This window comes from Gambusia affinis, linkage group LG20 (genome assembly GCF_019740435.1).
Source record: "Gambusia affinis linkage group LG20, SWU_Gaff_1.0, whole genome shotgun sequence".
Taxonomy (NCBI): domain Eukaryota; kingdom Metazoa; phylum Chordata; class Actinopteri; order Cyprinodontiformes; family Poeciliidae; genus Gambusia; species Gambusia affinis.
Genome location: NC_057887.1, coordinates 3,029,688 through 3,045,427, shown reverse-complemented (window position 1 = coordinate 3,045,427; position 15,740 = coordinate 3,029,688). Strand labels below are relative to the sequence as shown.

Here is a 15,740-nt window from a genome sequence, read left to right as displayed (position 1 = left end):
AGAGAAAGAGAGAGAGAGAGTGAGTGTGTGAGAGGAGGAGACAAAGGAAGAAAGGGAGTCAGAATGAGGCTCTCCATCATGCTGTCAGTGAGCTGCAGCTTTAGCCTTAGCGAGGAATAAAAAGTGTTTTTAAAAGGTGCTGCAAGGTGCAGCAAAGATGAGTCGGATAAATGACTTCTCTTTTTCATTCAAAGAGCCCACTAAAGCCCACAGGGTCATTGCTTACATGGATGTGTGTGTGTGTGTGTGTGTGAGGAGATGGACTGAGACAAAAAAAAAAACAACATGTCTGTGAGAAAAGGAGAAAGAGACGGTCTGCCTGGAGTTTGTGTTTGAGAATGCATGCAAAAAGCCAGACTTTTGACGTTTTTGTTAGCCCTGACACTATAACATATGAAGCTCCTTTTCTGGCCCTTGTTGCTCTCCTTTCACCGCCCGAGTGGGAAAAGTAATGTATCTCGGAGGGGGCATGCAATGTGGAACAATGGGCCAAAAATATTGAATACAGGCTGAAAAGGAGCATCAGTCTGAATGACAATAGGCCTAAACCTGGGGGTGAGGACTAATGATGCGGGGGGAGAAGGTCCAGACTGATGATAGATCTCCACTGGTTAAATATTATCAGGATTCCTTTTTTCGTGTAGCAACCCCCAAGCCTGTCCTGGTATCAAGCGGAGAATGGCATCATGTGAGCAGATAATGATTTGCTCCTCTGTGGCTTTCCCTTTTGTTTTTTTTTTATCCCCCCCCCCATCAGCCTGTTTACGTTCTTGTGAGACAATCTGTCTTAGAGCTTCACCACACAGATGGCCCTGGTAGCCACAATAGCTACGAATCTGTTGACTGTAACATTGCACAAATTGAAAGTACAAAAAATACAATCACTTATTGGAAACACGGCAGTTTTGAAAAAAGTTGCTGTATTTCGCAGATCTGCAGTGGAAACACTTTGTTTGCATCATACAAGTCACGTGTTCACCAGCTGGATGTTGTGACTGGTGAAAACGACAAAGTAGTCGGCGGATGATGATTTGTTTTTGTTTTTTCTCATAATGTGCAGTTGGCTCCACCAGAGCTCTCACAGGATCGCAGTTCATAAAAAGTTGTGTGTGATTCCAAAGTGTGTGGAATTACACACACACACACACGCACGCACACGCACACACACACACACACACACACACACACACACACAGAAGCTACACATGTAGCTTCTGGCTACGGATTCACTGTAAAATGGCCAACTACAATTTCTCCAAAACTGTGGAGAAATTGCCCCACCAATTAGGTGGGGCAATTTCTCCAACCACTGAATAAGATAATCTCCTCTGAGTCTTATGTAACTGTTTATATCCATCACACCCATGATTTCAATGATTTATCACATGAACACACTTATTCATTTGTGATTTTAATTTCATTTCTTATTTAATGGAAACATCGCAATTATGAATTTGTGTTTTCTCGACATTAGCGGAACATGGACAAAGATTTGTGCACATTTGTAATGGAAACACAGCCAGTGACTGCAAATGGGTGCTACCAGCAAAAAACTTAACTTCATTGTTCCACACGTTGAGGCTTGTACCATCTGGAAAGAAACATATTTAATGTTTTACTTGAGCTTTTTAAAACAAGGCTGGATCTGTAGTCATAGTAGAAGTTCCATTCAGCTCAGTTAGTGGGAAGAAAAGCGTTCATTTGTGGAGTTCAGCTTTCACACATCTTTAACCAAATATGTGTCAGTGTAGATCTGTTTATTGGAGAAGTCACGGCATTCGGATTACAATGTGTGTATTGAGCAACAACCCGGCATTTGAACGGCCGTGTGAGGTTAATGAATGTCTACACAAAGGAGGACATGAGAGCAGAAAGTTTGACTATGTCCAAAATTCTCCCAGAGCTTTTTAATTTCCTGCTGCCTGTGGTTAAGATGAGTAAACCTTCGCCCACCTAAACAACCACAACACAGGGATGTCTGCCGTGGTACGACAGGGTAGACTAGTACAGCTTGAGCTTCCAAGGGAAGCTTGTCATAAAAACCTAAACAAAGGAATGTGAATCTGATACTTGTTTTAAAAAAAACTCCTGTAGTACTGTAGGGATTCAAGTAGCTGAAAGAAATGTTTATGGAGGAATAAAACTACATTTTGGACAGACGTTGGAGTTCTTCAGGAGTTTGGTTCACATGGATAACGTGTGCAGTGGATCCTCTGGGTGAGGAACCACAACTACCTGTGAATAGATGAAAGACTCCCTCAAACAAGGCTTAGAACTGCCTGTTTTAATAGCACAAACACCAAATACACCTTAATATGCATTAATACACACAGTGGAACCACCTTAGCTCAGCTGCAGAAGCTAACATCCACTGTCTTCCTCACCTCCATTGTTGGCAGCACAACCAATCAGTGCCAGGGAACATGAATGCTGCTCTTGGATTGGCTTCTTTTCAAACGCCAGTCAGTAGCATGTCAGCTTGCATTGTGCCGAGGTGTTAGGGGTTTTCAAGCTGTCTGTTCTTTCAACTATTGTAGATGAAAACATCCACAAATAGGCTAATTTTCCTCAAATATTTTGGAGTTCCACAAAAAAAAAATTGTGAAATACTGAACTACTGTATTATAGCGTGTGTGTGGCCACCCACATCAGTTCAGTCTTAGCCAACTCGGGCACTAATTACATTCCACTTATTCCCAATCCTTTCCTTTCTTACTTACAGTTTGTGGTTGCAACCACAAACATTAATTTATTTTTTGAGATTTTATGGGTTCCACCAGCACAAAGTAATTCAGAATTGTGAATTGAAAGGAGGTGATTTTCAAATTTGTTGTGTGAATTTGAACTCGGTCCCTCACCTGATACTTTTGTCAAACCACGTTCAGTTCCAGCTGCTAGTCATTTGGGAGTAGGATTGCAATATTTTCAAATAATTCTTTGCAAAATAGCTCAATATCAGTTGGATTTTAATTTAGGTCTGGACTTTGGATCAGTCTAATACCAGATATATCCCATTGAAGCGCTCAGCACAGCAGACCTACTTGGAGGTGAACTTCAGTCTGGACCCTTTTACCGGTTTCTTCCTGGATCGTCATCGATCTGCATCGGTGCTGAAGAAAGCTGTAGTGCTCGTGCCACATGGTGCGTTCAGGGTGCTGGCTTTCTTCTCAACTTTCCTCTCTGACTGCTGTTCTGTGGTCATCATGATGCTGATCTGTAACAAACCTCGGAGGCCTTCACTCAACAGCTGCATTTAAACTGAAATCAGATCACAAACAAGTGAACTCTGGGAAATAGGCGGCTCCAAAGTGAAACTGTTGCACTGGAATTGTTTAGGAATATCCGAGTAAAGGAGGCTGATTGTAAACACCTGCTGTGCTAATTTTTTTTTTATATATATATATACACATATAGATTTTTGTTATGTTTTTATTTCAAAGCTTTGTGTCATTTTAAAAATTGTGCTGGATTTTTTGTTTTAGATATCATAAATAATGTAGCAGAAATATGAAGGAAGTGTACCTTTTGGTTGTTACAGAACGTTAATGACATACACAATAGACATCTAGAACTTTTGTATTATTATTGTATTATTATGCTTGTATTATTGACTCACTCTTTTCTTTCTTAGGCCTATTTTGAGGTTGTGTGGTGGAAAATAACCAAATACGTTTTCTCCATGACCCCCCCCCCCACACACACACACACACACACACACAAAGTCACAACTTGTTTATAAAATGTTGAGAGCTCCTCCTCCTTCTCCCTCACTTCTCTGTTCTCCTCTCTCTTAATTTCTCAGAGTCTTCCTTTGCACCATTCCCTCCTCCTGTTTGCCTCCCCAGGTCTGAATGAGACAGATCCCCAGGCAGCGCCAACCCCCGGACCCCCCCTGGCTTTTCTTCCCCACCTCCCTGTACAAAGCGGGGCAACAGGGGCCACGGAGGTGACTGTGGCAGAGGCATTTGTCATGCTCCGAAGCGGTGCAGTCTGTTGCTCTCCCGAGGGCCTTTGTTGTCCCCAGCTCCCAACTTGCTGGCTAAGCAGGAGGTTTCACATGTTTTATTAACATATGAACCTGCCCAGCATTTTGAAACACTTCGCAATACTTCAGGGGTTGTGTTAACCAAAGCGTGTGCAACGCATATACGCTCAGAATGCATCAGTGTGCAGCAAGTGAAATGCCCAGAAGAGAGAAGATGGGTTTTTTTCTGACAGGACCGAGTTGGATTAGAGCTGCATTAAAGGCGCCGCCATCCAGCGCCACAAAAGCAAACACATCCCAGAATCAGACACTACACAACAATAGCCCTGCAGTTTTTCAATACAAATGTGTAAATTTGGTGGGGGGGGGGACGGGCACACTCAGTCTTTGTGCACCAAGCACGACAATCACCGCACCCTGCCTGGCGCTGGCGTTGGGGGCACCACTCAAGCGAAGGTCATCCACAGAAGTGTTATAATGCTTTGGGTTGGGCACAACAAGACCGAGGGCAATCCACTTAAAGCGAACCTCTAACCCCCCTCACTTCCTCTCAGATCCCCTCCAGTATCACACTTCTCAATAGAAATGAGCAAATTGGCCCTCAGCAGCACCTCAGATAATAAAGCGATTGAAAGCGGCGAGAAGCGTTGAGTGGGGAATGCTTGAATCTTCTGCACAAGGCCAGGAAGTGCTCTGAACTGAGCCAAGAGGCTGAATTGAAAGCCTGAGACACACTTCAAGTGTAGATAAAAAAAAAAAAATTAGCACTTAATGTGTGCTTCAGTGCTGCGTTGCTGGAGATCAACTTCTGCAAACCATTTCTGATTCATCTATTGAGTCAGTTAGTCAGTTGTGTTGTTTTTTTGGGGGGAAGGTGTTTCTCATTGTTGTATTTCTGTTTCCTGAAATGCAATCTTTTTGCTCTACTAGTACAAAAGGGTTTAATTTCTTAGTTTCAGTCTGACTGACCAAAACTACGCCCATATTTTCTGCTAAACAACTGGTGCCAACCGGTTGGTCGCCGACATTTCCACAAGTGCTACCCGGCAACCTCTCTTTTTCTGATCTGTTCAGAAATATAGATGCTTCTGATAAATCAAATTGTTCTAATAAAACAATTGGAAGTCAAATTGTCTGTTCTGTCTTGGTGTATCTCAGGGCGACACGTTTGAAAAAGACACCACAGCAGCCATGATGCGTATTTCTGTGGGTTGATGTGAATGGAAAGTTTGAGGAAACTGATCCCGTGTGTATATTTTTGTTTTAAAGAAGATGACATGTACAAGACCTCAATTTCTTTCATAAAATCAGCTTCAGTTTTGTTTCTATGGACAAGTCACATTCCCTAAAACATTGTAGTTTTCAGATCTGTTCTATTTTACACCAAAATGGTTTAAGAAATTACCATTTTCAAACAAATTTCAGTTTCAATAACTGCTTCTTCTTTCTTTGACAGTATATTCCTCATTTTTCTGTTTCTTTCAGGCAGCAGTGAGTTACTGCATCACGCTTTTGTTTCTATTAGTGCTCTGAGTGCATCCAGAAAATAAGATATTTTGGTGGTGACTGCTTGCTGTTCTAATGTCTCATTTAGCTTTTTCTTGTCAAACCATTTTACTCCTGATCCCTTTTGTCTTCTTGTTTCATGAAGTGAATCTGCTGTCTTTCTGTATGTACTCCACGTCTCCCTGTTTCTGACAGCTAATGGGGGCCATTCCAAGTCTTGGATGGCTTATATGAAGATATCCTTCCTCTAGGGTAACATCCTTTGCAATTTTCTCTTGATTTGCTGAGTGATGGACTCTATTCAAAGGGACATAGTCTTAATGATCATTGAGGATATGGGCTTTCTAACTCAAGGCTGGAGAGCATGGACGACAACAAGGTATGCGATACGCTAAGTCTCCTCCCCCCGTCCTCTGTCTCCTCTTGCTCTGCCGAGGTATTTCCAGAATGCCGCCGGCCACGATGGATTTATGAGTGGGGCCATACTTTGGTAAACACCGATGGTGTGCAGCTTTGTCCTCCCCCCAGTGATATAGTGAAGGTCCCCATAAAAAATGGGAAAACCAGGTTACGGCCGCAATAGAGCTCAGCTAAACAATAAAAGGCTTTATGGGCAGATATAGGCCTGTACCATAAATGCTGGAATCTGCCGTTGGAAAAACATTAAAGGGATAATGATTGGGAGGGGGGGTGGCTTTCACAAAGATGCATGTAGCCACTTAGAGTGGCTTTTTAGAGAGGGCAGACAGAGAGAGGACAGCAAAGCACCAATCTGAGATCTCCAGAACACTTTAACTTGAGGCTCTACAGTGGGTGTAATAGTGAAATTTCACAAGATTTATCGTCAGATGTCTTGTGAAGCCCTGATTTCTGTCGACATGACTTCCTTTTTGTGAAATAGGTGTAAGCCATAGGAGCCCCAGATATCAAAGTGGTTGCTTTAAGTATACCTGAATTGCCTTCTTTTTCCATGACAGTTCACAAAGATTGGTGCTGCAGGTTTTCTAACTAGACCTGCTGATCACATTCAGTTTGAGTGTAACAATGATCGCTGGGTGTCTGTTACTGTTTGGTTTCTGTTTGGTCTGTGGATCTGTGGAGCAGAAAGTCAAACCACTGACAGTCATCTAAACCAAGCTGCTGCTGTTTATGTATTGTTGACTATTGGGCCGTTGTATTGATTTATTGTGAATCACTATATGATTTTTATATCTTTAATGATTCTTTGAGTAATTTTTCAAAGTTAAAGTTGAACTAGACCCGATTAAAACCATAGCACTGCCCCAGACGATTATTGAAAGGTTCTACCAAAGTGGGCGGAGCTAAATGGGGGTGTGGTCACTGCTGCCAACTTAGCAACTTCATTATTATATTTAGTGACTTTTCCTGATCTTTCACAATGCTTTTTCAATAAAGCGTCTCGCGACAAATCTGGCTGCTTTTCTCTGTGATTTGAAACTTTGGCGACATGTGAAGCACAGGTCAGTCTGGGGCCATGTTTGTACCCGAACACGAGACTGTGATGTAGGCATCAAGCAAGCTGTGCCATGGCAACCAATCGGAGAATTTGACTGCAGTATCCACCAGTCAACCGAAAGAGGGCAGCACCAAGACAGTTTTAGACCAAATATTGTAGAATTAAACTGATTTAAATAAAAATTTAACAAATTGCAAGGAAACAAAAGATAACACCCTTAAGGACCCATTTATACAGTTTATCTGTCAAAAAGTGGATTCTTAAGTAGGATTTCATTCTCAGAGCCAAGCATAGGTTTTTCCTCTTACAACTAAAGGCATCACTTGTACACACACTCAGTGACACCTATTGACAGACAATCTATATGTTCTGAGATTGACAGATAATCTCAGAACATATAGATTGTCCATGGGTCCATGACAACACCAGTGTCCACATCAAAGTTAAGGGATTAAAGTTCACTTTATAATTTCATAAAACCTTTACTTAATTTAAAAATCCAACATTTTTTCTAAAAATCTCGCCAAACGTTTGTTCCATCTCGTGCCCCATGAATCCAGTCGTGCGCTTCGTCACATCCACATTGGTCGGACTGATGGAAGCGAGGTGAAAGTGATGCACAACTGCATCTTGTTCTCACATGCAGGGCTCATTTCCCTCAGAGTGTTTCCTTGCTGTGGTGGAGAACAGCTGCCTGTTCCGGCTGCATCCCAGCAGCTGTGCAAACAAGCTGCAAGAGGAAGAGAGGGGACAGAAAGGTTGAGGATCTCCAAGTAGACCTGAAACCCAACTGTTGGTGTGTGTCGGGGTAGGAGTACAGTCAACCTGACCTGGACGCTCAGTCTAGACCTGACCGTGTCATTAGGAAGTTAGTGATTAGGGTGGGGGTTGGAGAGGATTACGGCGCTGAGCATCACAATCGCAGGATAATGCCCTGGACGTGCTCACAGCTTTGCACCGACACAACTCTTATCTTAGGTTCTCTAGCTGCCCAACTGCACACTTAAGATCCTTGCAGTGCTTTCCATCAGAAGGACTCTTCTGTTTTCTTTCCCCTGCTGAGCTTCTTTATTAGGTCACTTGGAAGGTTTAAGAAAGATGGAAAGCTTTGCCGAGGCTTGTCCCAACTTCTTTTATCGTCTGGGCATTAGCCATCTGCTGGCACATGTGCAGGAGTGCTCGGGGGGAGGTGTAGCGCCGTAGCAGTGGAGTGGTGGAGCAGTCAGCGCCTGTGTTTGTGTTGTAGCCACTAAGGCAGACAGGAACTCTAAAATTAGGTCCTGGCTATTCTAACTCTAACATGTCTGGCCTTATCTTGTCAGGAGGTGGCTTTTACCCAAGCAGAGTGTTGTCTTAGTGATACGGCAGGTCTGATCTGTTTTCTGTTTTCACATATCCCAGTAAAGGGGTCTTCAGGCAGCCAGAGCTCAGCCGAATTTTCCATGACTTTAAGGCAATATGATTGTGTTTTGATTTGGATGTCCACTCCAATAAGGAGTGCACTGTGCAGAAAGCACTCATGGCTTTGGATTAAAAAAAAAACAAAACAAAATAAAAAGACATCTCTGGAGTGCAGCAACATGAGGGTCAAGACATAGTTGATTGCAGATGTTGGTGGATTATCTCCAGAGTCTGCTGAGCATTCAAGTCAAATTCTCACTGATTAGCTTGACCAAGGTCCGCTCAAACTGTTTACAGCTCTGCGTCCGTTCCCAGAGAAGGTGCTTTCCCTCCTCCTTTTATCATGCACAATAATCCAAATGCCAAAACAACCTATTGTTTGTTCTAACCTGTCGGCTCATCTCCTTGGGAAGGAATGGCGGGGTGGGGGAAGTGCTTTTTACTGCTTCCTAGCACCCCTGATTGGAGCACGCGAGAACGAGAGTGGGGGCAGTAAAAATACTTTGACACCCTCAAGGTCCAGCCAGCAATCTCCTCTCCTGCCCATGCCTATAAAACTCTTTGAATTCCCCTCTGAAATCCCGCTCCCTCTCTCTCCCCTCACAACTCTTTGCCTGAAACTCATTTACAGCTTTGCTCCAAACCAAGGACGCTGCGTTTGCTGCTTCTGGCGTTCCTCAAGCCATTTCTCGTTTCGTGACTGTGCATTTACACCCCGATGCCACACAGATCACGCCTTAATATCAGTTTGACTCGATCTTTATGCAGCCGAAGCTCCTCATCTGTGACTCGGCTCTCTGCAACATCATCAAGACACTATCTCATTCTCTCAGTCTTTCCTCTGGTAAAGTACTTTTCCATGTACTCAGGAGTGTGCTGCATGTTGATGCTGGAACAAGGGCAGCCACCTGGACTGGTGTGTTAATGTGCTCTGAGCCTCTTGTGGTCTCTCTTCTCTTTCCCCCCCAGTCTTAACACAGTCATGAAAATGTAGGAGAGACCACTCACATGTCTTACCTCCTTTGGTTTTGTGGCACCAGTTGTCAAACATGTTGCTCGGCACATGCATAAAAGCTTAATAACAGCGCTATTAGAAATCCTAAGTTGTGGCGGCCCAGTTCATTGTCTTTCTAAGCTATTCTGCTCGATTCGACCAGGAGTGTAAGAGATGCAGGTTGAGTTTGACCTCCCCCTCCACACCGCGTTGGTCCTTACACAGAATGGGCAGAAAAGGGCAAAAGCGTGTGTTAATCCTGCTTTACAGTGTTGTTTGAAAGGAGCTTCTCTGAAACTGGCATGAGAGTACAATGACATACAACAGACAAAAACCTAAAGCGACCACAGCCATAAAGATGGAGTTTATGATATGCTGCTCACACGTTCTGTGAATTTACTCCTAATATCCTGAACATGGAGCTTTTTGCAGCTTTTTCTGCACCCTCTCTAACTTACCCCTAGGGAATATGAATAAAGTGTTCTAAAATATCAATATATTTCATATATTGATATGGATCTGACGCCAAGTAAATACAGGGACAGTATCATATTGATACCAATACTGACTATTTTAATTATTTAGATTTAATGTGACATCATACTTCTGACCTTCAGGTGTTTTTATGGTTTTCTTTTCAGCTATTTAGTTTAAACCTAGGATAGAATTTGGACAATGTTTAGAAGTGTCTACAAAATACTTTAGGAATATACAAGGAATACATAACCTTAACTCTGTATTAACTGAGTTAAGAAGTTAACACAATAAAAAGAAAAAATAGAGAAACAAAACTAATTTGTGTGCATTTTTTTCAAAATAAATTAAGTGCAAAAACTTAGAGTGAAAAACAAAATCTTTTTTGAGGTAGAGTTGAGAAACTATGATGCAAAAATAAAATAAAAGCCCAAGTCTGAAACTAGAGTGTTGATTTGACCAAACTAGTATCGATATGATACTGATACAGAGTTGTTGTTGATGTTATTGATACTTTGGATCAAGCTGTCCACCTCCACCTAAAATAATTTCTCTGGCACTGAAAAAAAGCGCAAATTTCAATTAGATTTTTATAGAAATCACTTGTTCCACAGTCATTGGAAAAAGTGATTCCAAACGCTCCGAAAAGGATTAGCAATCCATTCGGTTCTGTTGGGTTAGACTAGATGAGGGTTCAAGTTCTGCAAATTGAGGAGGATGGTAAAGAAAAGCTCTCTGCAGCAAAGTGTAACATATTCAGAAGAACGATTCATCTTAAGGTTTTCGTCCACATTCTGCAAGGCATGCCAATAATACTGGAGAATGCTGTAAATCTCTCTCTCTCTCTCTCTGAGATGTCTGTTAAAGGTTGGAGGGAAAAGACCTCCCTCCCTAATTAAGTAATGATCAACAGCCTGTTATCTGTCAGCTTGTCCTCTGCAATCACAGGGTATCACTCCAGGATGAATGCCATCCCCTTCGGAGAAGAAAACAGAGCCTGGAAAATTAGCATTTTCTGACAGCCATTACTCATCTGGCTAATCCTGTCAAGGAATGCGTGGCTATCAATGCAGGCGAGGGGTCGCCGTGGCCCGGGTCTGCACATCGCCTCTTATCAGGCAGGGTAAACACAGCGGGATCTGCATTAAATAAGTGTCACAGTCAGCTGGGGGTGGAGCAGGGAACCCCCTCCACTCACTCTCCCGCTCCTCCCTCCATCCTGATCATCTTTTTCAAAAGCTGGCTTGGGCAGACCCAGCTGTGGCCTGTGGCTCAGGTGTAGGATCACCGGAGGGGGAGGGCTGTTCCGTCAGCTGCGTCATTTACAACACAAGTCCGTCGGCTTTGTGTCCGAACCCATGATGAAGCAGATATTTGAAAAGGTCACTCTGTTACAGTTTGTTCAGCCAAGCTCTTCTGAAAAGCCTTCATCCATGCCGAGATGCCTCAACGTGGGACGTCTTGTCTCCTGTCAGGCAGTCCAGGCTGCATCCGCCTAAAGTCGTCTGATGCAGCTACGCATTCTCCAGACTTTTTTTTAAGGCGTCTTGTCTGGTAGTTTAGCACTCAAGACTGTTATATTAATCTGAGGCCCAACAGATTTACTTTCACAAGTGGAACATTACAGCTTTAGCCATGATGCGCTACTTGATGTGAAACTATGTTAGAAGTTGCTTTGGGTTTATTTCAGATGTAATGGACGGAGAGAAAGATAGAATTGATCTAAAGGGAACGAGGGAGATAAGGGCGGAAGAGAGAAGGAAGCATAAAGAAGACACAAGTCAACACCCTAGAAGACTGAAAGAAAGAAAGAGAACTAAACAGAGGAACCACAGCAACAAACAACATATGCATATGAAGTAATAAAATAGCATCAGTCAAAACCTGTGATTGGTAGCAACTGCTCTCCAACGTAGTGTATCTGAAAAACATACCCTAAGTAATTAAACATGTCAGAAGTTATATATTTTTTTAGCAGTAGAGACGCACAAATTTGAATTTTCTGGTTGATTTTCAATTAGATTTCTCTCCATAAACTGTGGTCCATAATTTAGTCTTTTTTTCCCCACCAGATTCTATAGAAATCATAAGAAGCTCTGATTTTGAGTGTGTAAAAGTTAGAGACATTCCTTCTTGGTGTCAGGATCATCTCTGCTACTTCTTCTCCTCTTCCACCGATGACGTTTGTTAGGCTCTCCAGCTGCAGTTGTTCTAGTTCTAGCTGTGGCACAGACTCCAGTCGTGAGCATGTCACCGCTGCATGCTCGCACGGCGAGTCTCTGCAGCGGTGCATGGAATGCTGCAGAGTAAAGATGTGAAGAACAAAAACAAGCAAACAAAAAAACAACAACCTGTAAACAACTTCCTGAACTTTCTTCCAGCTGTAAGCAGGCTGTGAGAAACTCGCCTGCCTCTCTGCCACCGGGCGACTTTGCCACTTTCGTTTGTCGGCCTGGCGCCGTGTGAACCGCGGCGCCTCTGTCTGCGGGGCCAGCGCTCCAGGAATGAGTGTGGCTCCGTTACTCGGGGTGTACAACAAGGTGGGAAACCTTGAATAATGTGAGACGGGGAGCGAGCCGGAGAAGGCGAATCCCAAGTCAAACCAGCGGGTCACCAGGAGGTGAGGCTCGCCTTCTTCCCTGGGTTCAGCTAAAGTTCAGCAGCATAGCATTAGGCAAATTAGGGAGACAAGAGTGTTGGGGTTGGAAGAAAGAAGAAAAAACCTAGAGCTTGAGGGACTGATTGAAGATGGTAAGGAGTGAGGAACTAACAGGGAAAAAAAAAACATCAGAGAGATGCGTGCTGCAGCTTTCATTATACCCATAAACTCCCGTGGAAAGATATGAAAGACTAATTACTGCGCTTATATAACTCAATCATGTCATGAAAGCCGTTCCTATTTAAAGCCCCCGCTGCTGGGTTAGAGGGAGGGCCCCGCTCTGCCTCATTCAGGCCCTGCGTTGCAGAAAGGGACATCCATTGTCACGTCCCTGAAAGGGTTAAATATGGGAGGAGCGGCTGCATGAAAGACACTGAGGTGGTGGGGGCGGGTGAAAAAGGCCGGAGCCCGCTGGAGGTGGAGCCAGATCCCCTCAGCTCAGCTGCTGCGCCTTGTCACATTTCTGCACAATATGATCGCCGCTCGCCTTGCTGTGGGAACAATTTCTCTCTCTGCAAACACGAAGCAGGCGGTGCAGCCGGGAGTCTGAGTGAGAGCGAAAGGAAGCCGCCGGGTTGCTGCACAGGAGAGGAGGGGACGGCGGTGGCTGGTGGTGGAGGGGGGGAGCTGATAAGGAGTCCAGCCGCGGCGGATCGGGCACTAACGGGACAACCGAGCGGAACCCAGCCGGAGGACGGAGCGGAACTCCGCGGAATCTTAACGCCTCTGTCCCGGATCGGATTTATTCCTGCTCTGCTGCCTGGGATTTAGTTGCGGTTCGCAACGCGGACGGAGCCTTGTCTAAATGTTGCTCCGACTCCGATCGAGGCCGACCTGAGCGGACCGGACCGGACAGGACAGTTCTATTTCTGCTGAACTTCCCTCGGTTCGGTTTGGCATACTGTGTGTGTGTGTGGGTTTTTTTTTCTTTCTTTCTTTCTTTCTTTCTTTCTTTTTCTTGGTGCTGCTCCGACGGACACAATGCGGACTGCTTTTTTAAATCTTCTTCTCAAACGAGGTTGATGTCTTTTTATTATTATTTTTTAATTTTGCTGCTGCTGTCGCGGTTCCTGCAGGAAGATGCCAGATGTCCAAATCGTCCCGCTGTGTTTGGATCTATCACTTTTCCCTCGATCTTGATGCCGTTTCCCCCCTCGCTCTCCCCTCCATCTGAGCCAGTCTACCTCTGAGCACCGCTCCGTGTTTTCAGCGCCTCTCCCCGCCGCCGCCGCCGCCTCTCTGCCGCGTATGATGTACGAGAGCGTGGACGTTGTGGGACTGAATCCCAGCCCGAACCCGTTTTTAATGATGGATTATTACAACCAGAGCAGAGGATGCTTGATCCCAGAGAAGGGGCTGGTGCCCGGGGCGCCCCATCCTTACAGCACGTCCATCAGGAACCATCACTGGAACGGCTCCAATCACTGTAGGTGCCCCCACTCCCCTCTTTTTATATTCCCTGCAACTTCAACTCATTCTTTAGGAAAAGTTTGGAGAAATTTAGTTATTTATTCAAATATATTCCGTTTCGTTATGTACCACGTGAAATACTCACAGGCTTGTTTAAAAAAAGGTGCATCTTTTCTTGTGTGTACATAGGCTCCATCTGACCTACTTTTCTATTTCTTTCTGTGTTTGCTGCCTCACAAGGCAGGCAGCCTGCTGGAGTGTTTAGTTTTCTGTTCCCTCATCCTGAGAAACCTCAGGGAGTGTGCTGCCGCTCTGACCCCCGCCACTCTATCCCAGGCTTTTTCGTTCCTGAAATATGCTCTAAATACAACCAGTGTTTTTGCAGGCCATGTAAGCCTTAATCAGCTCAAACTTCTTCAGCCTGAGTTCTCCCCAGGGTTCTCCAGTAATCTGGAGAGCTGCACCCTGAGCCTGTCACAACCTGGACAGCACTGTTGGTAGTTTGTAGATTACTGAACCTACTGTCAGAAAGCAAGTTATTCTAAATAAGCCGTTTCTTGCAGACAGGCGTCAGTCTGGGCTCTTAAAAAGTTGCAGGTTTAAAAACCGCTGACATTTTCTGTTGCGTGTTTCTAAATGTTTTACTGCGATCCCAGAGAATGAGACGGGAATCTGGGATTTTACCGGGAAAACACTGCTCTGCCCCTCCCCCATCTGTTGCTGCGCACTGCTAATCAGCTAGCCTATAAGAAGCCCTGGAACTTTTCCTCTTGATTACTGGAAAGATGAATTTAATACAAGTTGTGAAACTAGTAAAAACAAAAAAATCCAATTAAGCAGGTGAATCATGTCATATTCACTTATTAATTCTGTAAATACAGTTTGATGGTTTTCAGACCTGGACAATCTGAATCTGTGTGATTGTTGGCCCCTTTCTGTTTCCTTTTGGAATGAGCCTTTTATCACGTTAATTCTTAACTCAAAATATTCCAGTTAGGTGGGAAAAAACACATTTTTACATTTTAACAATAATAATATTAATAATAATAATCGTAATCCTGATGCATTTATTTATTATATTCTCCCAGATATGATGATTCCAGGCCTTCTGTCATGTCTACAAACAGCATTTTAATATTTTATTGACTCAGATCAGTGATTTTTTTTTTTAGGCATGCGTTACATGTTTTTTTTTTTGTTGTTGTTGTTTTTTTTTTCTTTTTTCTTTTTTGTCAGTCACACAATATCCAGCAAGAAGCACGCATCTGCCTGGCTGATCGTCTCTCCTTCGTTGCAATAAAACTAGCAGCAGCCCGTCCCATTATTTACTTCAAAGCAGCTGCACCACACAGAGCTTAATGGAGGAGAGTTCTGTTGTCTTTCACTGCTGTAGGAGCGTTAAAAAAAAAGAAAAGAAAAGAAAGAAGACAGGAATCTCCACAGGCTCTTAAGGGCCAATTTCCTCCCCATCTCCAGACTACAGGAACATGTGACAACGAGGATATGTAGACAGGAATTTCTGATGTTTGGCAGCAAGAACTAAAAGCACCCAAAACACTTCTTTTTTTTCTTTAGTTGTTGTTGTTGTTTGCGTTGGAGTCCGTCTCCATCGTTTTCTGTCACTGCTTGTTTTTCCAAGTCAGATGAGATTAGAGCACCCCCCCCCCTCCTCCTCCTCCTCTAGCCCCCCGTCCCCTCCTGACCAGAGGAGACAAATCACTATCAAAGCACATATCCGACGCGAGCACAGATAGTATTTATTGAGCCGATCCACTAAACGGCTCTAGCGGCGGCATTGATTCAAACCATGTGAGCTCGTCTGAGGGGAGACGAT

General features: G+C 43.9%; 1 protein-coding gene across 4 annotated transcripts in view; it reads left to right on the top strand.

The window, feature by feature from the left end:
• Positions 1-15,740, top strand: part of raraa (retinoic acid receptor, alpha a) — a 185,605-nt gene that overhangs the window by 120,765 nt on the left and 49,100 nt on the right. The window contains exon 1 of one of the 4 annotated variants that reach the window (XM_044103660.1): positions 12,218-13,922. The exons of the other annotated variants lie outside the window; for them this stretch is intronic. Coding sequence (XP_043959595.1) covers positions 13,745-13,922 — 178 coding nt within the window. The 5' untranslated portion in view covers positions 12,218-13,744. Of the gene's footprint in view, positions 1-12,217; positions 13,923-15,740 lie in introns of those variants that run through there. 4 annotated transcript variants of the gene reach the window in all.